General features: G+C 49.0%; 9 protein-coding genes and 2 non-coding genes across 11 annotated transcripts; 4 read left to right on the top strand and 7 right to left on the bottom strand.

The window, feature by feature from the left end:
• Positions 1-1,062: 1,062 nt before the first annotated feature.
• On the bottom strand, positions 1,063-2,821 carry BGW36DRAFT_400670 (uncharacterized protein; the record flags this gene model as incomplete). Its single annotated transcript, XM_046218652.1, has 4 exons — positions 1,063-1,867; positions 1,925-2,449; positions 2,508-2,607; positions 2,653-2,821. 4 exons carry the CDS (start codon positions 2,819-2,821, stop codon positions 1,063-1,065), a joined length of 1,599 nt encoding a protein of 532 aa, XP_046067467.1.
• Positions 2,822-5,034: 2,213 nt separating this feature from the next.
• Positions 5,035-6,954, top strand: BGW36DRAFT_419848 (xenobiotic compound monooxygenase, DszA family). Its single transcript, XM_046219477.1, has one exon. The coding sequence runs from the start codon at positions 5,456-5,458 to the stop codon at positions 6,881-6,883; it is 1,428 nt and encodes a 475-aa protein (XP_046067466.1). The 5' UTR covers positions 5,035-5,455; the 3' UTR covers positions 6,884-6,954.
• A 59-nt stretch (positions 6,955-7,013) lies between these two features.
• BGW36DRAFT_400668 (putative flavin-binding monooxygenase) lies at positions 7,014-9,024 on the bottom strand (the record flags this gene model as incomplete). The annotated part of the gene is made up of 3 exons (XM_046218651.1): positions 7,014-8,330; positions 8,381-8,641; positions 8,722-9,024. The coding sequence occupies 3 exons, from the start codon at positions 9,022-9,024 to the stop codon at positions 7,014-7,016; spliced, it is 1,881 nt and encodes a 626-aa protein (XP_046067465.1).
• A 555-nt stretch (positions 9,025-9,579) lies between these two features.
• Positions 9,580-11,085, bottom strand: BGW36DRAFT_305425 (putative UDP-N-acetyl-glucosamine-1-P transferase Alg7; the record flags this gene model as incomplete). Its single annotated transcript, XM_046212067.1, has 3 exons — positions 9,580-10,560; positions 10,610-10,790; positions 10,844-11,085. 3 exons carry the CDS (start codon positions 11,083-11,085, stop codon positions 9,580-9,582), a joined length of 1,404 nt encoding a protein of 467 aa, XP_046067464.1.
• A 316-nt stretch (positions 11,086-11,401) lies between these two features.
• Positions 11,402-13,012, top strand: BGW36DRAFT_51349 (putative nuclear pore protein). Its single transcript, XM_046222387.1, has 2 exons — positions 11,402-11,733; positions 11,801-13,012. Exons 1-2 carry the CDS (start codon positions 11,548-11,550, stop codon positions 12,803-12,805), a joined length of 1,191 nt encoding a protein of 396 aa, XP_046067463.1. The 5' UTR covers positions 11,402-11,547; the 3' UTR covers positions 12,806-13,012.
• Positions 13,013-13,756: 744 nt separating this feature from the next.
• BGW36DRAFT_51304 (uncharacterized protein) lies at positions 13,757-15,276 on the top strand. The gene is made up of 2 exons (XM_046222386.1): positions 13,757-14,120; positions 14,221-15,276. The coding sequence occupies exons 1-2, from the start codon at positions 13,936-13,938 to the stop codon at positions 14,873-14,875; spliced, it is 840 nt and encodes a 279-aa protein (XP_046067462.1). The 5' UTR covers positions 13,757-13,935; the 3' UTR covers positions 14,876-15,276.
• A 400-nt stretch (positions 15,277-15,676) lies between these two features.
• BGW36DRAFT_304612 (uncharacterized protein) lies at positions 15,677-18,415 on the top strand (the record flags this gene model as incomplete). Its single annotated transcript, XM_046211987.1, has 1 exon — positions 15,677-18,415. One exon carries the CDS (start codon positions 15,677-15,679, stop codon positions 18,413-18,415), a length of 2,739 nt encoding a protein of 912 aa, XP_046067461.1.
• Positions 18,416-20,364: 1,949 nt separating this feature from the next.
• BGW36DRAFT_t73 lies at positions 20,365-20,435 on the bottom strand. The gene has a single exon. It is a non-coding gene; the product is annotated as a tRNA-Glu (tRNA).
• Positions 20,436-20,507: 72 nt separating this feature from the next.
• BGW36DRAFT_t72 lies at positions 20,508-20,578 on the bottom strand. Its single transcript has one exon. It is a non-coding gene; the product is annotated as a tRNA-Glu (tRNA).
• A 72-nt stretch (positions 20,579-20,650) lies between these two features.
• Positions 20,651-22,492, bottom strand: BGW36DRAFT_388185 (RNA pol II accessory factor, Cdc73 family-domain-containing protein). The gene is made up of 3 exons (XM_046217201.1): positions 21,676-22,492; positions 21,589-21,628; positions 20,651-21,538 (listed from the first exon to the last, which is right to left on the bottom strand). Exons 1-3 carry the CDS (start codon positions 22,363-22,365, stop codon positions 20,868-20,870), a joined length of 1,401 nt encoding a protein of 466 aa, XP_046067460.1. The 5' UTR covers positions 22,366-22,492; the 3' UTR covers positions 20,651-20,867.
• A 56-nt stretch (positions 22,493-22,548) lies between these two features.
• Positions 22,549-25,278, bottom strand: BGW36DRAFT_349305 (developmental regulator FlbA). Its single transcript, XM_046213287.1, has 3 exons — positions 24,512-25,278; positions 23,144-24,457; positions 22,549-23,090 (listed from the first exon to the last, which is right to left on the bottom strand). The coding sequence occupies exons 1-3, from the start codon at positions 24,992-24,994 to the stop codon at positions 22,944-22,946; spliced, it is 1,944 nt and encodes a 647-aa protein (XP_046067459.1). The 5' UTR covers positions 24,995-25,278; the 3' UTR covers positions 22,549-22,943.

Here is a 25,278-nt window from a genome sequence, read left to right as displayed (position 1 = left end):
TGAAATTTTACAGGAAATCAATTTCATATATACTCTATTGAATGCTTGCGCGAAGGCTGTGTTAATTTTGTTACTATGAAACTATTCCGTGGAATGCAGGGATGGCTGACACACCAGAAGCCTCATCTGATGCCGCGCAAGGGCCTAAATACCATCACGTCGCTCGGATCATGAGCTTTGTTATATCAAAGAAATTAAGAATTAGAGGAGTGATGAGGACTTACTGGATCTTCACCATCTCTTATAGGCTGTGGTCTGCTGCATGTCAAATATCATGGTGGCCAGTAAAACCTAAACTGTCGATCAATCTAAATACAACAAATCAGAAAGCGCTCATATAGTATTTCGACCTCGAAAAATGACATACCTTATTCACGTCCTTCGATAACTTTTGCATGATCAGACTAATTTAAATGGTTGTCTGTCAGCGTAAATGCTCTCGGTTAAGACCTAACCAAAGCGTTGAAATATCTTTGATCGACAAACTCGGGAAGCTTACTCCGATAGGTCAAACCCAGTCACATGCCGCAGTCACAACGCGAACAAGTCCACGTTTCTCCGGGGATTACAAAAGCTTGGCCTGCTATTTACTTTTTTCTAAGACTGGATACCTGGTGATCCATAGGTCTGCTGAGTTCAACGCCGAGAACATTACCGTCTTGATATCACATTACCAGATGGCTTCCTAATCGGGAAGTGATCTGGTGCCAAGGGGATTGGGATTTTGTTCCTGCATGCTGTGTAGCATGACAGATGAAAATGAGTGGCGAATATTATAGTTCCCTCCATAGTTATTATATACTATGTTGACCATTCCTATGACGACTCACAGAGCCTTCGATGTTCATATCCGTACTGAGGGATAAAGCTTAATATATTACAATACAACAGGAATATATCACACAAGATAACTTTCCGATAATTTAAATTGAAATCTAGTAGTCAGATGTATAGAACAGTCAGGCGTCGGCCATATTCGTCGGCACAGATCAATCTGAGCGCCACTTTTTCAGTGATGAACAACCTATTTTGATGACACGAGCCACAATGTAATCAAAGATATCACGCTGAACCGCCCCCATGATTAACAGTCAGTAGTACTGCACTCGAATAAGGTACGTTAATATTAACGACGCCATCTTTGTCAACACGCGCCGTCTCGCCCACCGTCACATTGCTCAAGCGAACTGGCTTGCCACCGGCAAGTTCGTAATTGTACGAGTATCCATCCCAAGTAATGCCTGAGATAGAATTACTTCCATTTGCCATCAGCCGCTGCACTGACACTGACCCGATTCCGGAGGGAAGCTGAAACGAATACGAAACTGATGGTCGGGTAGCCGTCGGGTCTGAATCAGTATAGTTGTACTCTACAAGATTTACCACGGCAAATCTAGTCAGCTGACCATTCACATACGCTGCATACGCGGCCTCGGTCTCGTTTGAGAGTGGCAGGTTCATTATTTGTACGTTCGACCCGCCACGCACCATTTCAGCGACGAAGATATTGCCGTAATATGGAGGTTTTGTCCCTAGTGTGGTCTTCTCGGTTTGAACTGGCTGCCAGGATGCGTACCGGTAGTCGGTTCCTTGATGCATATGTTGTCTCTGGATGCCTTGAGAGGCAGCGTACAGGTTCCAGTCAATCCCCCAAAGTGCAGCACCGAAGGCATTAGATAGTCCTGGTGCACCCTCGTTATAAAGTGAATTGTGTTCACCAAGAATAAGGGGAATATCTGTAGTCAAGTTCTTGGCGGCAAGCACCCGAGAAAGATTTTTGAAAGGATTGACATTATTGACTGTGGCTGTATGGTTCATGAGTGTGCCCTGAAGGGTGACTCCAGGCTGGGTTGCTCCCCCCATATAGCTGTATTGCGTTAATCTTTGATATTTAGTTCCAAGATAAGGAAGATAAAGTACTGACTCGTGTTCCGAATTAAGAGCGATGTTTTTATCAGAATCTAATCCATCCTCCCACGTTTTCACTGGGTCCAAACTGTTCCTAAGCCCTGCAAACGACGGCGCTATGTATTTATAGTTCTCATCAGCGGCCATCTCCGGGCATGATTTGGCAAGCGCAGCGCGAATTTTTCGTGATTTTGACAACCATTCATCAACATAACCTTGTTCGGTCCAATTTGCTGGTCTGACTATCCCTTGTGAGGAAGTTTTGTACAGATCAGGCTCGTTTCCTAATTCCCAGTACGCCAACTTTCCACCTTGAAGGGCCTTACAAACTAACGGAACCGTATCTAAAAGACTTTTCAGACTGTCGCTGCCATTTTTGCCCAAATTGTAGCCGTGAATAAATTTGGTGTCTGGCCAGGTAGAATAAGACTCAAAGAAAGATGGTCCAATGTAGAGTATGTATGGATAATCTTCCGACTTGCTCGGAATAATCGTCCCATTGATGGCATACTCTAAACTGGCATTGTACAACGCATAATCCCTATTTGATGTCAGTCATTTATGCCATTCAGTAAACGGAAGATTTAATATTCACGTACTGTGTATTTCCGCCTACTCGTATGTATGGCTTGGTTCCCTGTATAGCAGCGAGGTTGTCAAGCAACTGGTTAGAAAATTGGTTAGGGTTTGATTTGTTTCCTTCGCCAGTCAGTATTATTTATCTAATCCAATAAGGCTACATACCTGCATAGTCTGGGAAATAGCAAAACTCAATTGAATATGACATGTACGGTTGTAGGACCGCTGGTCCCGCGGAGCTCGACACCTCTTTATTGAGATATATGGGGGATCGTTCTATCACCGCCCCTATGGCGGTCGCCACCGCTAGAGAAAGAAATAAAATTACTCTCATGATTCTGCTCTCTATCGTGCAACTTGATTACTGTGCAAATAAGAAAATTAGCACATAAGTTTGGCTATGTACACCAAATCGGCTATTGAAACAAGTACATCCGGCAACGTTCCGTTGCTCCACTGATAATTAGGCTTTAAAGGACTGGTGTGATTTTATGGGACCAACCGTATAAAAGTGACGGTTCCTTTCAATATTCCTTGCAGAAATGAAGTGTTACGGTTGCACTGTTGCATGGGGAAAAACAAGGCGCAAGGCGCGATTCCAGAATAGGAAACTCCTACGTCTACCCCGCCTTTTCTCGAGATGATCGACAGATTAATTTGTCCATGCACGCATTATCAAAGGTAATTTCAGTAGCCGATGATATTGCTCCAGTTATGAGGTTGTGACTGGCATATAGACTCGGTACTTGCATTGTTGGCTCTGTGTTGAACTATACCCAGAACCGTAAATTTCAACTCCTTGCGCTAACAGCAGCGAAAGTAACCTTTATAAATTGCACTCATCATTGTGAAGATGGAGAAGGGATGTTTGAGATCCAAAGTCGTTCAGGTGGTTTACTGGTAGATTGATATACTAAACAAACATTTACGCTCTAATATGTAACCTCAACAGGCGATTGTGATAAAATTGTTATAGAAACTAGGAAATATTGCTTGCTTATGAACATTCGAACTGGTGTATCCGGTCGCTATTATGAAACGTGTTTACTGGATTCGCTTTTAAAAACGTCAATTCTTCACCGAACTGGAAATGAGAAGCTTCCTATTTCTGTAAGTTGAGATTATTATATATCGGCTCACGGGGTCTATTGAGGCCTATGAAGTGGAAAATATGCCATTCTGAAGCTATCAGCGGTGGAGGAATCGATGGCAATACCTACCACTTCCGGAAAGCCTGCGTAATTTGGATGCCAGTATGCCAACAGTGTCTAGTCAGGTGGGACACTAACCCTAACTTTGAATCCAAGGTTGTCTAAGAGTTGGATTTTATTTTGGAAATGGCCGCCGACCTCGTCTATATGCCTATTAATCTATTCAACGCTTTCTGTGAAATCGCGAGACCAAGTATAAATATGTAAATTGATCATTAATAGTCTCTACGTGTACGAATGATGATTAGTTTCCTATAAAATAGCCTTTGTAAGGCTATTACCAGTTATATGAATAATATTACTTTCATATAATGAAATATATTCATTATTTATACGAAATCCTATATAATCTAAACCGTTTGTCATATTAAATTGGCTAACGATATAGCCTTGTAGCCCTTCCTGACGCAGCCATGAATGTGCACTGGCTTCTGGCCGATCACATACACTTGTGGCGCCTGCACTCTGGGTTTTCGTTCGAGGAATGATTGCTAGCGCGGCAGCAACTCTTTCAAATCGATTGAAGAAAGATAGTCACGTCAGCGCCTAGCGTATTTACTTTTAATTATCAGCAGTAATATCTCTAATATGTTATACAACTTGTCAATACTCTTGCCCACCATTATAGTCAAAGTATATAAATTGATCCGGCAAGAAATTATCTACTGCACTGTAAGGAGCAGCTTGAGTGACACACATATATAAATAATAAATATATATATTGGCATCTGCTCATCAAATACAGATAGTGAATATAGAAAATCTTTGCCAGTAAATAAGAACGGGCGTGTACATAGATTGCTCTCAAATGACATTCAAACGCAGAATTTTTGCTTATTTCCAAATATTTATAAAGTGCTATGCATTAGCCTGCAAAATGCGGACAGGAGGCTTAGGGCTTTGTCGAGTCACTGTTTGACACCAACTTGTGTGTGCTACATACATTCAAATAGCATTCAATACTGAAAAGAACACTCTTTTTGATATTGGAATATCAGATCTGCTCATTCTTTCATATAATAATATTCATAGAATCCTAGAGACTTGTCTTACAGGAGGTCGTTAAATAGGATATTACTCAAAAACCCTATCCGTTGTCTACTCGATACGCTACTCATCAATGTATTTATTCATCAATACTTTCAACCTGCAATCAAACCAGAGCTATCTGGTACACATTATTCCCTCGATAATCATCAGTCAATGTTCATGAGAGTGGGCCCGTAAATTACACAACCTCGTAACTCCCGTAATTTGCAAAACCACCACTTTACATACCTTCCCTCACACCACCACGCACGCGGAGCACGCCATCTACACTTGCCATGCATACAATCTTAAATTAAGTTCAGTTATCTTTTCAACAATCGGAGAATATCCGAGACCGAAGGAGGGAGGAGGGGGTTAGCCCCTCATCAATTGATGTCGATTTGATGGCCGATTTCGCAGAGGTGTGTACGTCTACTGTATGAATCGACTGATGTATGGGTGAGGAGGGGTGGTAGCGTCTCTTGTTCCTTCCCTGTCAGGAACTGAGTAGATTATTTATGCTTTGAGGTTGATTGTATGAGTGATATCAGCTTTGGTCTGAAACATTGAATTGTTGAAATTCCTACCCGGGACAGAGCTACAACTCTGAGAACTCATTCATTTGAACCACTAAGTTACACATCGTCCCTTTCGAACATAGCTATTAATTACTTCAACCTCCCTGTTCCTACCCTTCCAAAGCCCTTACCTCCTTACTCAAACCCAAAATGTCAGAAAAGAAACAACTCATCCTCAACGCCTTCGCCATGCAGGCGCCTGGCCACCTCAACCCAGGCGTATTCCGATACCCCAAGGACCAAGGAAGCCAATACAACAAACTCACACACTGGATCTCGCTCGCACAAAAACTTGAAGCGGCAAAATTCCACGCCATCTTCTTCGCCGACGTTCTCGGCGGATACGACGTCTACAAGGGCCCTGCAAACCTCCATCCAACAATCCCCGCCGGCACTCAATTTCCAATCAACGACCCTCTCTACTCCATCCCGGCCCTCGCTGCCGCCACGGAAAGTATCTCCTTCGGTGTCACGGCGTCGACGACGTATGACCCGCCGTACGCGCAGGCGCGGCGGTTTTCGACTGTTGATCATTTGAGTAATGGGCGGGTCGGGTGGAATATTGTCACGTCGTACCTGGACTCGGCGGCCAGGAATTTCGGGTTGAATACGCAGGTTGAGCACGATGAGCGGTATCGGATTGCCGATGAGTACTTGAATGTCACGTATAAGCTGTGGGAAGGGTCGTGGCGGGATGATGCGGTGAAGAATGATCAGTCGGGTTATGCGGATCCAGACCGTGTCAGGCAGATTGATCACAAGGGGAAGTATTTCAATGTGCCTGGTCCGCATCTCTGCGAACCGTCAGCCCAGCGCACCCCGTTCCTGCTGCAGGCTGGCACGTCGACAGCTGGCCGCGCTTTTGCAGCGAAGCATGCCGAGGCGATTTTCCTCAACGGCCATGCCCCAGAGCTAGTCCGGCCGTCGGTGGACAGTATCCGGAAACAGGCAGCTGAAATTGGACGAGACCCAGGGGATATCAAGATCATCGCGGGGGTGTTGGTTATCGTCGCTGAGACGGATGAAGCGGCACAGGCCAAGTTTGAGGAAATCATCAAGTACGGTGACCACGAAGGGTCGCTGGCGCTGTTTGGGGGTTGGTCGGGGTATGATCTGGGCAAGTATGACGAGGACCAGGATTTCCGGTTCGTCGAAGCGCCTGCGGTGCGGAGTATGGTGAATCATTGGGCAAGTACGGTGCCTGGGAAGGAAGATATCAAGTGGACTCGACGCACGATATCAGAGTATTTGCTCGTTGGTGGGAATGGGGCGAAAATTATTGGGAGTGCGAAGACGGTGGCGGATGAGTTGGAGCGGTGGGTTGAGGTGGCTGATGTGGATGGGTTCAATTTGAGTTATGCTAGTATACCGGAGACGTTTGATGATATTATTGAGTATCTGGTGCCGGAGCTGAGAAGAAGAGGGCTGTTTTGGGATGATTATGCTGTGAAAGGGGGGACGATGCGGGAGAATTTCTACGGACAAAAGGGGAAGACAAGGTTGCCAGATGCTCATCCAGGGGCTCAATACTTCTGGAAGGCAGGAGAAGAGGTGCCCAAGTATGCACAGGCTGAGTAGCCTTGTAAACAATATTGAGTATCAATTATTTATAGCGGCATAGATAAATCTCTACCCGAAGCAAAACCAGCTCATATCTATTAGTGATATCGATGATGTATCTAGAATAAACTATAGTCGAGTGGCTCCTCTACACATCCCACCACCCTTCACAATGCGACCTCAAATCCGTATCCTCTGGCAACCTCAAATGCGGCGTCAAATCCACGGCATCATCATCGTTACCCGACTCCCTCGTTGTCCAACCATTCCCCAACCACGCAAACCTATTCCCACTCTTATTCGTATAGGTATATTCAAAGTCCTCCCATCTAGGATCTCTGCGGATATAATTCGCAGCAGCTGCACTACCGGGAAACATACCCACGACTCGGCCACCGGGAATCCCGCCATTGTACCAGGATGAACAGTTCTTGTTATTTTCAGACGAGTCGTCGTTGCCCGTCCATACAGTTCGCGGAAAGAACTGGTCGGCGAATTCGATAAAGTCCTTTGTGGCTGCGAACGATGGTGCAAGGCCGGCGATTCCCTGACTGCGTAGCTTGCGGATCACTTTCGCGATATACGTGACTTGGTTTTCGAAGCTGTTAGGAACTGTACCGCTAAATCCAGCCGATAAAGGCCCACCAATCCAGTTAATGTTGGGGAATCCCGGTGCAGCCATGCCGAGATAGATGTTTGGATAGCCGTATAATCCACCCGGTTTCCATGCCTCCTGCAGATTGACACCGTTGGAAATAACTGGGAAAGGGGGTGCAAAGTCAACATTTGCGCCAGTCGAACATATAACAACATCCACTTCCCTCTCGACACCATCTATAGTCACAATACCCGTTTCAGTGAATTTCTGAATGCGGGTTTGGATGAAGCTGACGTTTGGCTTCGAGAGTGCCTCCAAGTAGCCCGGCCCAGGCGTCGGTCGTCGACAATTCGGTGGGAAGTCAGGGATGATCTTGTCTGCTAGTTCTGGACCTGCACGCTTGAGCATAAGCTCCGACCATTTTTCACGCAAGCTTTCCTGACCGGGAGTTCCCTTGAATATATTCCCAAAGCGACGGAAATAGTCGGATTCGGTCTTTTTGCGATACTCAAGGTATTTTTGCGGGTCGTTGCGATATGTCTCTTTATCCTCTTCGCTAATAATATTAGGCTCGAGCCTGCGCACACCAACTGAGCCGAAGGAGTCCACGATCCAAGTACGATTTCGAGCATAATGGTCGACGTGACTCGCTATGGGTTGGATGGATGGCAGGACTTGTAGACCCGAGGCACCGTTACCGATCAGAGCGACCCGTTTACCTTTAAGGTCAATATTGTGGTTCCAATTTGAGGAATGGAACAGTGTGTTTTTGAACTTGTCAATTCCTTCATAATCTGGAAGTTTCCAGGCGTTGAAATGGCCAATAGCAGACACGATAAAGTCCAGCTTTTCTTCATAGACCTTTATCTCTGTCAACAGACGTCGCCAACATCTTCAATCTTGACGGAGTTAGTCACCTTATGATGATTCAAATCCTCAATGGTTAATTTCCATTTCGCCTCCTCATTAATCCATTCCGCTTTGAGGATCTTCTGCTTGGCTTTCAGACGTGAGTAGACGCCGTGTTTCTTTGCTACGCTTTGCCAGTAGTCGCGAATCTCGTGGCCCTGTGCAAACTCCTCTGTCCATTGAGTGTTTGGCTCAAAGCCGGATTGATATACATGCGCAGGGACATCACAGCGAACGCCTGGGTATGTATTCTCAAACCACGTGCCACCCTAACATCCTTCTCATAAGCTTCAAACATTTTTTGCAAACTAATATAAATGACTATTATTAAAGTGAGAGATAACCATACCACGTCGCTATTCTTGTCATAAATGGTCAAATCTATACCCGGCAATTTCGCAGGCAACAATGCTGCGGCTGTCACACCAGCCAGACCGGCACCGATGATACCGACTTTGATATTCCGGACTTGGTCGACTGGATGTTCCTCGATTTCGAAGCGCGGTGTTGGTTCACTTTTCAAATCTGCTTCGGTGACTGGAGGGGAGTCTGGAATGATTGAGGTAGTCCTCACGTCGGAGTTGGTTTTGGTGCCGTCGAGGACATGGCTGCTAGGGCTTGTACCGACTGGGAGAGGGTCGACAAGACTCATTATGGTATGGACCTTTGAATACCAGAATCAACGTCGAATAAAAAGAGTAGCGACCGGGATAGAGAGTCGTCTATCTGTGTATTGACGCGAGGCGAATATATATCTTTCAAATATTGACTGACAAATAGATCAGGTCATAAATCTAGTAATCACGAATTGGCGCCATTCTCGACCGTTGTCACCCCTCAGTGGATCGTACAGATTCGTGCTCCATTTCAAGTGGACGTAGGGTGAAAGAGCAAATAAAGTAGCTTAGAACAAGCATCAGGTATCAGTAATAGATTCTCAAACGGTGTATCGTAAATTCGTAATTGCTGTAACATCACACGCCGATTCGGGTAATTAATCAACTTGCACCATCGCGGAGCATGATGGTGTCAACCCTGAGCAACGGACATCGTTCCGACATCAGCCTGTGATCCTCTCTCGTAAATGCTGATGTAAAAATATGTATTTGAAAAAAATTGGTCTATACATGAAATAAATAATACAAGCCAATACAGCGATACAAAGCTGGGTATTTCTAATCACATGAGCATGCGAAGTATATGTACATTACACAGAAGACAGAAAGTTCCGATTGTCTGATGGAAAGACAAGAAGAGCCATACGGTGACGGACAAAAAGCGCAAGGAGCCCGCAAGCTGACTGCAGTAAAACAATGTGCAGGGCAAGTCGGTCCTCTTTCATCGGGCCAAACCAAAGAATCCAGAGATTGAGGAGAGTCAGGTTTGTCGACTCGATGATTTCGCCTTTTGTATTCGTCTTGATGCCGATTAGTCGCAAGTGGTTTAAAATCTTGAGTATTGCGCTGATTAGAGCTGGTGGAGGATGTGCCCATTCGGTAACAGAGTTTTCCAACAGACCAGTGACGGCGTTAAACTTCGGGAGTCGGTGTCTAGGGCACGGAATGATGTGGAACAACTGGGGACAGGAGTATAGAAAGTTGAACATCTGAGGAATAAATAGCAAGAGAAGAGTCTTGCTAAAGTGGCCCAGAATTCCAACGACTACAAACACCATCCCGGCAAAGTAACAGTATGTGTCGCCGACGAATACTTTTGAGGGATACCAGTTATGGAAGAGAAGAGCAAGTGACACGCCAATGAATGGCAGCAAGAAATAAATCGAGAAAAGATGAGAATCCATAGCAGGGTGTGGGTATGGGGTGAAGGGCGACAGATACAGCGAGTCATTGATCAGTAGGAGAACGGCAATCACAAGCGACTGGGAGACCTCAACACCATTGATTCCTGCTAACATGTTAATGCTGTTAGGGCAAAATATCGCGACGGCAGCCATGTAAGCATAGTAAAGCCAGCCCAGGTTGATAATCTCCCCTAGATACGGCTGCAGAGGCATCGGAACCACGACTTGGGTAACGCCGAAATCAACAAAGTAGACAATCAACATTGGAAATGCTCCGAATGCCGGTATCAGAACCTTGTGCCGCCATCTGATATCCAGGAGGTCGTCGCCGATTCCAAGGAGGACGATCGCCTGTAGAGAGAGGACGCCGGACAGGTAGGATGCCAGCTACAGAAATTAGCTTCGTTACCAATCCCACCGTCTGAGAAAGACCAACCTTATTGTGAGGAAAGCGATGGAGATATCGGCCCATCTCAACATGCTCAACGACCTGGACGACGTCGCGATTTCCGCCGCCCGAAGTGGCAGCCACGATATCCTTGTAGAAGGGGAATGGGATGAAGGCAATCAACACGAGCAAGTAAACCACGGCGCACACTGCACCCATAGTCTCCGGGCTAAACGACATGCCATTAGCAATGTCCACACAATAAGGCAGAACCAATCGTACATTTCAGGCCGCTTGGCTTTGGCCATATCCTTGCCTTTCAACCCCACCTTCATAAAACTCGGTCCTAGCCATCGAATGAGGCTGTATGTAGCAGAGAATGCAAACACGCTAAAAGCAATGGAAACCATGAGCGGTTCTCCATCGCCGTGGAACGAGTTGGCGACAATGGCGACGGACACGCCGACCAAAGCCAGCAGGCTCCAGGCCTCAGTCCGCGACAGATTGGTGGAGGAAGGAGTCATTTGGAGCCGAGAGCATTCAAAGCAAGCACAGCTGCAGCTTGAGTCGAAGCAACGGCGCTTTATTGTGCGCACATCTGGCAGTTGGCAGGGAGCAGCAGATCGCTGGCGTCGTCGTCGCAGGGCAAGGGCGATCTGGCATCAAGAGTGTTTATTCTGCCGGATATACTAGACCGCCCTGCAGGGGCGGTCTCCACGGGGGCCAATCAGGGCTGGCTGATTGCGTATTATCGCGGAAGCTCGATCAGCGCCTTCCCCGAAGCAGCAGCATAGACGAGACAATACATACATACGTGCTTAGCTACATGCTTAGCTACATGCTTAGTAGGTGCTACATGCAGCCTACAGACTACCGCGTTGCACAAGAAGCAGCCGGCTTCTACAGCATCCGCTGTCTGACTTCCAAGTGGGGGCTCGAGCAGAACAGGGGAACAGGGACCAAGCGCAGTCGCGCCCCTCACTACGATGGGGACGGGCTTTACCGACTTTGATGCCGGCCATCGCGACCTGGTCACGGTCACCAAGTTCAATTTCTACGGGACGCGCATAGTAACGGCATCCTCGGATCACCGATTAAAGGTCTGGGATCAGAAAGACGGAGAATGGCAGTTGACTGACACATGGCGCGCGCATGACGCCGAGATTCGCGATGTAAGTTCCCAGCCGTAGAAGATATTACGTGAGGTATCGTTTGTTAATGTCTTGTTTGTTTGTCCAGGCTGCTTGGAATGGGCCTTTTACCGGCCAGCACATTGGCAGCGTGGGAGAAGATATGAGATTGAAGATCTGGCAAGAAGACGTGACGCAACCTCCTAACTCGGGGAGGCGCTTCAAGTCGATCTACCGGCTAACAGCACCGCATCGCGTCCCCTTTGTGTCTTTAGACTTCCGAAATGTCGACTTGGACACATGGTTAGCTCTGATTACCCGGGATGGATATCTGATGGTGATGGAGCCCGTCATGCCTGACAGCTTGGTGGAATGGCAGGCTCTGGACCAATTCCGAGTTTGTCCAGCACCGCAGCGAGGAGAAGAGACCAGCTTCCAGGTGCAATTCCACCACGACGCCTTTGATGTCACACACCCATTGATGCCTGAAGGGGACCGCAAAGGCCTGTCACTCGTGGTGGCAGCCATGAATACCGTGAAGATCTATCGGACGGACGCGAGTCGTCGGTTCTACCATGCAATCGAGCTGACGGGACATGGCGGTCTGGTCCGGGATATATCGTGGGCCAATGGCTCGGTACGTGGGTTCGATCTCATTGCCAGCGGCTGCAAAGACGGTTATGTTCGCATCTTTGAAGTGTATACATCTTTGTCCAACTCGGGAGCGCATGCCAATCACCGGCAGTCACAGGCATCAGCACTGTCGCCTTCCCAGCGTGCTACAGTGCAGTCGGGAATCAGCAGTGCTCTTGCGAATCGGGCTCCCACGACCTCGTCGCACCGGCCTGCGGGGGGCGACACCCCATTCAAACACGAGTTTAAAGAGGTAGCGTGTATCGACAGCCGACACCTTGACGTCTGGCAGGTGCAGTTCTCATTTGCGGGTATGTTTGACATTTCTCTGTATTATACATTATACCTGTTGCTGACTTTTTCAGGTGACTGTTTAATATCGTCTGGAGATGACGGCGCAGTGCGGTTTTGGAAAAAGGCGATTTCAGGCGAATGGCTCGAGTTTGCGGAGACCGATATGAGCGACGAGCTTGTGAGCTGATACGATTGATGGATGATTCCCGCAGGAGTTTGGTAAGGATCAATTAATAACGCGGCTTGGTTGCCTGATGATACCCTCGACGGCTATTGTGCACATTATATATATCAACAAGAAATGAATTGAATATTCCTCCTACTCAGCACTCCATAATACCAATTGATCCCTAATCCATTAATTGACGTATTGAGTCATGCGTCCTGCCCTGTGTAACGGCTTTCTCAAGTGGGTACATGTACATACGATATAGACTTGGATCGACGCGTGATCTACACGAATCAGGCCACGCCCTCGCTAATCAGCAATTAATCGATTAGTTAATAGTCATGACAGCCAACAAATAAATAAATAAATCGCAGGGTCCACCCGAGGTCACAGGACGCCCAGCAATACCAACCAACTAGCCAGTGCTAGGAGTCTGGTGTCTGGGCTAGTGTAAGCAAGGCCCAGGCTGGCTCCAGGCGACGGCAATCCCGCTGGCTCCCGTGTGGCAAACCGGGGCACAATGCTCCCAATAATAATACACAGAGAACCTTTTGCAATCACTATCACTATCATTTCTCTGTCCAGCTCTTGCATTCGGTGGTTGCCTCGCTGCTGCATGCTATTTCTCTCCCAGTGCTCTCTGCCCTTGCAGGCTTCTGTCTGCATCTGTCTTTGTCTCTCAGAGTCCTCTGTCTGTCTCCCACACAACGCTGGTACCCTCATTACTCCCGAAATCGCCCACTTTCCACATCGGGCGGTCGGAGTTCCCTTTCTCCCTGAATCTGCCTGAACCACTGCCTGCCGTTACTGTTTACTCCCTGCCCTGCCGACATCTCTACATCGCTACATCGCGACATCACAGCGCTGAGGAATAATCATATTATTATTATGATATCCCAGCTGAGTGGCTTGGGCGCCATCGCCGTTGCAGCCTCAGAGCTGGCCAGCGATGGGCTTTGGGCTCACGCCCCTGCCCAGGCACCTTTCCTGCTATTGCTTTTGCCATTCCCTTCCAGTCAGTGCCATTGATGCACAGGCATCTCATCCCCCAAACCTATTATTATCACCTCTGATCGAGGCTGTGTTCCCCTCTGTCGCCGCCCGCAGTGACCAGCCTCTTCCCCTCCCCAAACATCCAGCTGTTAATCATGACTCGGCCGATGACACAACAGACTTGTTTGTGTCACCTCGTGCATTCAGTCACTAACCTCTCTCTTTTTCATCCCTGCCACGATCCATCGGTGTTTATCAGTCCTTACTTAAGACCCCGATTCCAGCACACTCAGAGCGATCTGCACTTGTTATTCATGCGCGAACAAACAGAGTCCTCTTTGTATGCTGATTGTTGAATCGATCCATGTCTGTCACGGCCTGTTTTGCCTGACAGAATCTTGGTTGCTAGACTAATGCTTGCAGATGCTAACTGGCTCTAGATTAAAGGCTCTTCTCACTGCTACTGTTCGTTCAGCGAACGTGCTGTTCTGCTGGAGTATCTATGAGACTATTCCTGCGGTGACACTCGTGTGCACGCGGCTGTCTACTCTTGTCTCCCTCTATTTCTCCCTCTTCCCTGCTCATCTACATCTCGCGCGGTCCTCCACGCGGCAGACTGGTCCTCTGCGCAGTGTCCGGGTCCTTTATGCCGACTCCCCCTATGCCCGCTGTCGTTCCATTTCCTTCTCATTGTGTTCATCGCCCGACTCGGAAACGTCCAGGCACGTGCACTGCCACTGCGGCGCCAATCCAGAGATGGCTAGCGCGCGGCATTCCATGGGCGAAAACAGCGAGCGGGTCGCAAGGTCCGCTTGTGACTGGCTGATCCGTGCTGACCGGCTCAGGGCTCCACCGCGCCTTGCCTGTTTGGGCGGCTATGGCGCCGATCGTGCTGAGGCTGAACGCGCAGTGGCCAGCGGGCTGTCCTTGTCCGCTCCGGTCCCACCGGCAGCGGGCTCGCTAATCCTGTTTCTGTACCCTCGAAGGCTCGCGGGCAAGGCAGTCGTCGCCCTCGCAGGCCTGCCTGAGCCGAGCCTGAGGCTGCCCTGCACGCTGGCCTCTGGCTGCGATCGGACCGATTTTCACAGGCCGTGATCTTTCCTCTCGTCCTCTTTCCTTGTCTTTGCGTGCGTGGCAGTTATCGCTCCTTGGGCTTGGGAGTTAACGTCCTAGGTATCCTCCTCTGCTTACTACTCGCCCGCCAACCCCCCCGAGCCCGCGCCTTTCCTCTTTCGCCGCTTCGCCTGGGTCCTGCGCGACCTTTGGCTGGCCCAGTCAAATCAAATCTATCCTCTGCCTCTCTCTCCTCTCTCGCTCGATCTCCTCCCTCTCCTCTTCTTCCATTCCTCTGCCCATCCTCCTTCAACACTCGCCAAATCCCATCCCACGCCGTAATTTCCTTCTCGCTCTCTCGCTTGCGACGCCCTGTTCGCTTGTTCTCTTCTACAACCCTTTTTTACCTAATTTCTTCCTTTCTCCCGCTCCTCAAAACCTCGCAGCTCTCTTTCCACGCCTTCCGCTTAATGCGCGTCGACTTTTCCAGCCACGATCCTCTTTGACCACTCGATCCATACTTCGCCGACCGCCGCGCCCATCGAAAGCGTGGATGATAGAATACTCTTGCGGCACCCTGGGTCGCCCTTCATCGCCTGGTTCTGGAATTCCTCTCCTTGCGACCGATCTTGACGTGACAATCTTCCTTGGTCTCCTCGCTCCTCACCACAGGCTGTGTCGATTTTTCCATCGCGATCCCTCGGGCATCACCTATTGACGCGATTTCTTTCATAACCACCCTCGCAACTGCTGATATGCGTGTTGGCGAGGCGAGCCTTCAACCTGGGTGCTGAGGAACGTTTGCCATCACCTGTTGAGGGAAAGGGGGCTATCTGTCGGATTATGACAGATACCTCCTTGCTCGCAACAACGCCTTCGACCGGAGATCCGTATCCGGTCACTGCGACTCCTCACTCCCCGTTAGCCAACGGCGCCATCTCGGATTCCGTCCCGTTCGAAGATGAAGAACCCTACACCATCAAGTGCATCTGCGCATTCCAAGATGATGATGGGAACACGGTCTTCTGCGAGAAATGTGAGACATGGCAGCACATCGAGTGCTACTACCATGGCAAGGAAGTCCCTGACGAACACTTTTGCACGGACTGCTCGCCATCGCCTCGCTACATCGACGGAAAACGCGCGACCGAGCGACAACGCCGACTACGGGAGCAGAGTGATAGCGGTGACCGGAAAGCCAAAAGAGCTGCAGCAAAGACTCAGAAGAAGAAGCAGAAGGAGTTTGACCAGGTAAACGGGCTCCATGTCCGAAGCGATTCTAGTTCACGAGATCAACCCCCTACCATCGCAAAGAAAACAAAATTAGGCCACAAGTCATCCGTTTCGATGACTTCGGTTTCAGCTCCCCCTAAGTTGCTGCCAGAATCACGGAAGCGCTCGGGATCCGTCGTCGCGTCCTTGAGCAGTCCGACAAAATCATCTGGTCCACAAATTCCCCTTTACTCTAACGAATTTCTTCATTTGTACGACAACGACCAGGGTCATGTGAATATGAAAAGTAATCTTGTTGTCAACCTACATCTCCTAGGTGACATGGGCGCCTGGGTGAAGGATCCCTCAGCTCTTCCCTCAGCTACCGGCCGTTCGCCACAGGACGTTTTCACTTACTCGGATAGCCTGGATTCGTCACAGTGGCCTGAGCTTTCCATCAAAACGATATTCGACGATGATTTGGAGACTGATGGTCTCCGTCCGAAATGGAAATGCTTGAAGACAGAAAGCATCGTTCATAAGGATCAAATCGTCGGAGAAATCAAAGGAAAAATCGGCCAACTTCGCGACTATTGTCTGGATCCGAGCAATCAGTGGCCTGAGCTTAGACACCCCCAGCCTTTCGTCTTCTTCCATCCTCAGCTACCTATCTACATCGACACCCGGGAAGAGGGGTCCATTCTTCGATACACTCGCCGATCTTGTCGGCCTAATGTCACCATGAAGACTTTTATTACAAACGAAGTCGAGTATCATTTTTGTTTTGTTGCTAACCAAGACATTGCCGCGGGGTCCGAAGTCACGGCGATGTGGTATCTCGACCCGCAGCTTTTCGGCTCGAATAACTTGGGGAAGCAAGAATCAGGAGACAATGACCAAGAGCAAGCCAAAGCGATCGCTATGAGTAATGTTCTAGCACATTTTGGTGGTTGTGCCTGCAGTCCATCGCAGAACTGTCTCTTGGCTGCTGTAGATCGCCGTCGTCATCCAGGTGTGAAACAGCTTAATGGCAAGCGGAAGAAGAAGTCCAAGTCTACTGTATCGCCTACCAGTGGCCCTCGGTCGAATAGCAGTCGTGCAGGTAGTGAAGCTGTGAATGACGACGATGCCGACAACAGGTCAACCTCTGGCTCTGCCCGAGGCCAGGCTCGCAGCCGTGATATGACGCCTACACATCCACCGCCTGAATGGGCGTTGCCTGACTCGGAGTTGTCTGCTCGCGACAGGCGTAAGATTGCTGCCGTTGAGAAGAAATTCGAGCAGCTAGAACATGATCAACATGGAGGACCGCGGAAGAAAAAGCGCGGTAGTGCGACATCCTCCCAGTCTCAGCCGGCCCCATTAGCAAGAAACCATCTCTCATCACAAGGCCCAAAACCTTTGAAGGTAGATCCTACCGCTGGTCGTCATTCGAACTCCCCACCATATCTTTTCGGTTCTCGGCAACATGTCTCGCCACAATCAGCAGTGTCTGCAACCAAACGCTCTCCTCTGTCAAGGTCCTCTTATGTGGATGGGTCTCAACAAACTCTGACTAGAATTGAGTTTTCACCTCTAGGTCGACGCTTGTTGAAACGATGTCACGAGGACAGTCTCCAATTCCAGTGGCCTTCAAAAAGACAAGAGCGTCCATCGCCTGCCACAACAGACGCAGCTCTTTCTCCTACTGCTACCGATTCACACATCCCGGCTCTTTCGGCGAACGAGACTGAAGATGTGGAAATGGCCGATGCTGGAAACGAATTGACGCCGCCAAAACCTCGATCGGATCGACCAGACTCTCCAGACGTTATGAGCAAGCCGCCGCTACCTTCACCTTTACCTTCCATGCTTGCACACAACACACCGATTCCAGGATCGTTGAAACAGCGGTCGAGTAACTTACACGTACAACTTCCGCCGAACAATTTCACGCTACCTATCAACCCTCCTAATTCTGCTACTCCTTCTCTTCAATCGCCCTCCGACTCTCTCCAACCACCACAAACGCCCGGCGGCAGCCTCACAGCGCCGAGTCCAGTCAAGAAAAAGATGAGTCTTGGTGATTACCTCGGGCGCAGGGGGACAATGGCGACACCGACATCAGAAAAGACCCAAGCGCAGGCCAACAGCAGTCTTGCACCTCCAAGCAAGCCCGTCCAAGCCACCACGCCACCCTTATCCACCGACGGCGAGCCACAGAACCTGCCTGAAATCCCTAAACCGGAGACCCCGTCGAACGCCGAGGTCGACGCTGATGTCGCGATGAAAGATGTTCCCAACAACAAACCCCTCTCTCCACCCTATGTCCCTCCTCCAGCCTCACCCCTGCCAACCACGTCCACAACAAACCAAGTCTCGCCAACATGATACCCTAGATTTTCTTCTCCTCTACTCTACCCCAACTTTTCATTCCCTTCCATTTGTTTTATCAAAAGATGTTCTAATGAATGAGAGAGAGAGCTCTATATCGGCGTTTCAAAATTTTCTTTACCTTGAGTTTCGTTTTGTGCTAGCTTGTTCGGGTTCTGGATGGCTGGCTGGCGTGGCGTATGCGGCGTGTCTGGGTTTGGTTTTTATGACATGGCTGGGAGTGTTACGGATATGGCGGTAGATTAATTCACATTCACATTCTTCTTCTTCAACATTTGAACTATTCAATTCAGTTCTCAGTCTACATGTCTCGATTGATGTTAGTATCTATTTGCGGTTACTGATGAGTTGGTGTCTGACGTGCATGTTATGCGCACTTGATCTGATCTGGTCGGAGCTGTCTGTCTGATCTGACTATCAATCTGCCGATTGTATATACTTATTTCACTCCACTTCAATGTTACCGATTATCAGTTGAAGAAAAAACGAGGCATATTACATGTACAGCACTGTAAAACATTATATGCTATTGCTCGAATGATAGTGCAGAGTTCCTGGTTTTGAATGTAGAAGTGGGTAGGTAACATAGATATTGATGCTCGATAAAGAAGGGCTAGGTGAATGTAATGGGTATCCTTGATAAATAAGGACAATACTGGTTGACAAAGTAATCACTGAGAAAATACTCTACTTAATGCACTCGTAACAGAAAGGTGGACAGAATATTAAAAATCAAAACACTAATTTAAGTCAGATTGAAGATATGGACTTGAATGTTCTCGTAGACAATGTCAAAACGTTCAAATATTATTAGTATTCGTATGGGGAGGGCTCCTTTACACAATCTGAATCGTGATGCTATATTCAACCCAACTTTTCCTCGTCCTATTGTATAATATTGCCCAAGTCATCGACCCCGACGTTTGAAATCGTAGCCTGAGGCTATCAAACTTGTACATCAACTTGAATACACCCTAAGTGAGAATATCCGTCAAGCCCGAATTCCAGGTTGAACTAATCCGACAGCTTCCCATATATCTGAAACGACATTTGATGGATACTTTCATGATATCGTGGATCAGTAACTAGCACCCAAGGCCCGTCGCTAGATGAGAGGTGACATCCTCTGATATCGTCGAATTCCAATGAGTCAACGACAGACATAACTCATTGGGGGGTCTCATCAGCAAAAAGGGTGATATCGAACTACAGCAGTTCCATATCCAAGGGGTAAATCCACAAGCCTCGCCGGAACAATCAAAACATGGTTATTTCATAAGCACTTGCACGCAAAAAAAAACTTCTCCGACCCGGAGAGTCCATCCTGAGGTTCGCCTTTGTATTTCAGCTAATGAAAAGGCAAGATGTTCCCTACTCTCCTTCCTAATGGAATTGTCAATCTCTCCTAAAATCGAAAGAAATCCATATACCTATACATTTACGTACAAAAGTGGTAGTGGCAGGGGGGCTAAATCCTAACTTGAAGCTGTCGAGCTGATCAACGCCAAGTTGGTGATTAATTCGAAGTCAATTCTTTCCAGTCTTTTGACTATCAAAACCTTAAAACTCCTCGATGGCAGGGCTCTGAAAACGTATGGAGTGGAGCTGCTAAGATCAAGAGAGGGCAACATTAAGATAGCAACTCTAAACAAGTAGAACATAAAGGAATAAACGATATTTCCCACGGGATCAATATACTGCTCTGCGATGACAGCTCTCCCTGTGTCAAAGTTTATTTATCTGAAATTCGAGGTGTTTATTTTAGCTTCGTAGCAAAGTGAAGGGAGTAGTTGAAATCTGCTGTGGATCTATGCTCAACTCCGAATAATTATGATATATAGTTATTAAAAAAAATTGGGAAAAATTATTTAAACAAAGAGGCCCTAGTCTTCACTCTCTCTTCAAGAAAAGATGCTGAAAAATTGAAATGCAAGGCAAAAAAGGAACTCCGAAACGGGGAATCGAACCCCGAGGGCTGCTGTGAGAGAGCAGAATGTTACCATTACACCATTTCGGATGTTGTAAGAGAGGAATCTAAATTAGATTCATAAATCCTACAGTTAAGCGGGATGCTAAGCAAAAAGATAAACTCCGAAACGGGGAATCGAACCCCGAGGGCTGCTGTGAGAGAGCAGAATGTTACCATTACACCATTTCGGATGTTATAAAAGTGAATCTAAATTAGATTCATAACTTAATATTGAGCGGGATACCAGGTAAAAAGGATAAACTCCGAACAGGAAATCACAAGTTATTTTAAAAGTATTATAATAAGATGCTGATACTGAAAACCACGCGTTGACAGCTATAGAGTGCGGAAAAGACTTTGGGTTTGGTCAGGTCAGTGAACAATGACTTCGGCGCGAGAGAACGCAACCACATAATTCAATTCTAGTCGCAACCCAAGCAATCCTCTCGCATATGTCCGGTTATGATATATTATGATATGTCACTTCAAAAGCCCCTTCGCCTTCATGTTCTGCTCCACCACATCCCAAATATGCTCTACAATCTCTCTATCCAACCACCTACCCGCCCCCTCCGTGCCCTTCTTCTCATCCCACCGCGCCAACGTAAACGTGCTAACTCCTCTCCCCCAATCCTTGATTTGCCCGGGGACATGATCGCCGCTCATATTCACGTATATCCCCGCAGCATGCCGGAAGAGTTCGGGCGGGTGGGACCATTTGTAGGATTTGAATTGCCACGATTGACCTGTCGTGAACACCGCGACGAGGCGTTGCCAGTAGTCCGGCCGGAAGTTGGCGGTGTTGTCAGCGAGGATGAAGCGGGTTGGGCGCCGGGATTGTGCTGTGCTGCTGCCGGGTTTGATGCCGCCGGTGGCGCTGCTGCTGGCTGAGTCTCCGACTAGGCGCAGTTGGCGCGTTATGAATTGGATGTTGGAGGTGGTTTGTGACGCGAGCGTCGGGTGGTCCGGGGGCACGAATACGCCGTCTTGAAGGAATGACTTGATATTGGAAAGCCGGATAGGCGAGGAGGCGGATGGGGAGAGGAGGATGATTGGGTATTGGCGAGATGACGACGACGCCGACGACGACGACGACGAGCCGGGCTTTTTCGGCAGTGCCAGTCCAGCCGATGGTGTGGGAACAATAATGCCTTTCCCCCAGCCGGCTTCGCTGGGTATTGGCTGCGATTCCTATTCCGACCGAGAAAGATCTCTGCGGTTTTGCGGACATGAGAAAATTCCTACAATAGTCAGCATATAACCCTCCCTTTAATAGGACACGGCGTACCGTCGGCTTGGTCCCCCGTAGCACTGTATTCCGATCCCCTAGCTTCCGCTCGCCATTGTATATCTCCTGCAACCGCGGATCGATCACCTTTGTCGGCCTTGTGGCACCAGCAGCCGTAGCCTGCGCGCTCGCCGACACTGGCGCCGTGACGTCTGCTACCGCAGTTACAACAGACTGCGACGCCACTGCTGCTGCAGCTGCAGCATCTGCAGCGGCCGCAGCGACCGCCGCGGCGCCTTCCAATGGCTTGATATACTCGCTCTCATCTGACGCGCCCTCGAGCCAGGTAATCAGATCGAGGCGTTCAACGAAGACCAGGTTCAATATTTGCTCGTCAGAAGTACCACCAGCAGCAGAGGCTTTCTGGGCTAAAGCTTCGTTGACGTGCTGCGCCGAGGCGATGTATTCTGGGATCGCGACATCCTTTTTCTGCCATGCGAAGAAGATGCTGCGCAGGTCGACCGGCGTGTCATTGCTGGCGGAGGAAACGAAGCGAGTGGGCGTGTTTAGGGGGATGGTGTGTGGTTGTGGGTGTGTGAAGAAGAGGTGGCTGGCTTGCGCAAGGTCGTCGGTTGTGTTGTCAGAGGCCGACGTGATGTCGGCTGTGGTGGTGGGCGAGGGTAGGGCTTGAGCTGCGATGGCCCGGCGGAGGGAGAGGAGGGGGTCGGACAGGAGTGCGTCTAACGCCATTGCGCAGACTGTCCTGGTAATGTGAGGTGGTGAGGTGGTGTGGATTGAGGCTGGAGATATTGAATTCACGATGAATCTCGATGTCGGGGGTGGGTCAGTCACGTGATTCTACCACGGCACTATTAATGCACTAATATAGGGACAGGGTTTTAGCAGGAAGAATTAAGAGCAAGTCAAGCACGTACTGATCAATCTATGCATTAAATCTAACGAAGCCTCCAGCCACTAATATATACATGAATGTAACAATAGAAATAATAAAGAATGATCCAGCCTCCCATGACACGCTGTATGCTCAGGAAACGGCAATAGGTATCTGCATGCTTCAAAGGAAAATGCGATTAAACAAGAATATAGATATATAGATCTTTGGACCCAAAATCACAACAACGCCTGCTCAATGCTTCAGAGATTGCTCCCTTATGCTTTTCCTGTTTTACAGGAAGGAAGAAAGTGAAAGATGAAAGATGAAGGATGAGTAAAAGGGTCCTCCATGTCTATCATGAGTAAATGTTCTATCATGAGTAAGACAAGGTGTAAGACAAGGAAAATCGTAAGTCTTGCTGGCGTAATATCGATTATGTTCGCACAGAACGACTCGCTGACCGCTCGGGCAGCGGCGCCGGTGTGGGAGAATACGACCGGCCGTTCTGCCCCAGGTCGAAATCGTGCTCTTGCAAGACTACCGAGTATTTCGGATCACGGACAAATTTAGGAACCGAGTCCTGCGATTGTTAGTTTTATAGTTCGATAATCCAATAATGAAGCCAAGACTTACGCTAGACATCAATTTGAAGACAGAAGTTTGAGCCAATTCAAACAAATTAACCACCTCTTGTAAACTCTTCAGCATCGACTCGTCGTTGCCAACAGCCTTGGTCATGCGACTGGCGAGACTGTTGCGCAGTCCATGCTCAATGTTGAGCTCGCAAGGCGATCCAGGAGCCAAAAACGCATTGTACAGGCCATAAGCAGCAGCCAGCGTTTCTCGTACAGTGTCGATCTTGTTGAACGCGCCGTCCTTTTCTAGTCGGTGATAGTTGGTGGTGAATTCAGACACATCCATATAGAAAGACAGGTTCTCTTCGCACAACGAATACCGCAAAAACTCGCGGAACAATAGTCGCAGAGCAGCATCATGCAGAATATGGTTGAGACGAGCATTGTTTGAGTCTCGGGCACCTCGGCTGTCGTACTGTGACACGGCACTCCGGTCACGAGCAATCCATCCGCATGTCCGTTGACCGTGCTCGGTGATGGTGTAGATGGCATACTTTGTGGGCTGGAAATCGACTGCAGTAGGGTCTTGCTGGGCGAGGACCCGGTCTTCCTGCACAGAGGTAATCAATCCATGCTTAATAAACAAAGCCGCAATCAAACACGTCTCCCGGCGGTCATTGGTTGTCGAGCAGTCCATCAACCAGTCGACAGTGGCTTTCCCCGTGAAGGTGTTGGAATAAGTTTTATCGCCAATTCTTCGCTCCTTGGCCATCTTCACACCCACCAGACCATTTGAGTAATCGCTTAACGAGTCCGAGTCCGAGCTGGAGACGCTCGACTTGACATTCGGCCCGTCTTGTCCTGCAAAGCGACGGAAAATCACCTCAATGGTGGCGCGGTCGGCTGACAGCTTGTCCGTTTCCGGGTCCCGTTCCAGGTTCACCAACTGCATGGTGTTCCGCGGCGACTCGAGGACCTCCATCACATGGCGCGCCGTAATGCCGTTGCGCTGGCAGAAGCGCTGGAGAATGTTGATTCCCTTGGGGGTCAACTGATACAGGCCGCCCTTCATGGGGAAGTAAGAGGCGCCACGGCCGCCGTCGAGAGCCTCGATGAAGCGAGCATCAACAAAGCGCTGACAGACGGAGCGGGCCATCTCCTTGGCCATGGAGAATGTGGTGGTCGTGGTCGTAGTGACGATGCGAGAGGGGTCTTTGGGGTCTGGCATGCGGTTGGACTGGGAGAATTTGAGAGAGCCGAGATTGTTGATAGCCTCGTCGGATGTGAAGGTATGCTCAAACTTGCTGAACCGCACACGATGGGTGTCGAGCTTCAAGCTCACCATCAATGTGGAGAACAAATCATTAAAGTCCTGGTAAGTTAGTATGTCGGCGTAGCACAGTGTATATGGAATATATGGTGGTACCTTCGTAAATGGACGCTCATCCTCCGTCATGCGGAGCAGGCGGGATGATGTCTGATGCATTTTGTTCGCGTACGCAATAGCGGGATTTTCGGAGTCGAGGGCGATCGAGGTAGGCACTAGTCGCACAGTATTCCGGCGCTTGAGGAGGGCCGGGGGAGCGCGAGGATTTATCTGGACGGGGTTGTCGCTGCTCAGGCGGACGTGGTCGTTGGCGAGCTGGGTGTATTTGCCCTTGGACAAAGCGCCGGACAGCGACGGAGTGGGAGTGTTGTTGTTCCGCGAGGCGAGGCTGGCAATGGCGCTGGAGGTCTTTTCAATGGCAAGCAGCGCAAGCGAGCGGCGACTGGCTCGCGACGAGAGCGGCGTGGGCGATGTAGTGGGAGTGGTTGTATGCGTTTGTGGAGGAGTAGATGTGGTCGACTCGGCGGGCAGGTCGGCAGGGAAGGGAGCGAGTTGAGCGTTGCCAACAGATATCGTGGTCATTGAACCCAGATCAGGCGGAGGGGAGGGGATGATGATCGACGGGAAATTGTCAGGCACATCAATACTGCCAGGGGTGGGAGAGAAGAAGAGGAGCGAAACGAGGAGGAGGGAAGATGAGGCAATCGGAAAAGGCAATCGGTAAGTTTGGGATAAAGCAGCGTCGGTACTGCAGCTGGTATCGGTATTGGTATCCGTAATGTACGTAATTGACCAGTGGGTCTGCAGCCCAGCGCCGAAAAGCAGCCGCCGACGATCTCTCTATTATTCATATTATTCAATTTTCA

This window comes from Talaromyces proteolyticus, assembly GCF_021365285.1.
Source record: "Talaromyces proteolyticus strain PMI_201 chromosome Unknown BGW36scaffold_12, whole genome shotgun sequence".
Classification (NCBI taxonomy): Eukaryota; Fungi; Ascomycota; class Eurotiomycetes; order Eurotiales; family Trichocomaceae; genus Talaromyces; species Talaromyces proteolyticus.
The sequence above is the reverse complement of the archived record's forward strand: the minus strand, read 5'-3'. Positions and strand labels throughout refer to the sequence as shown.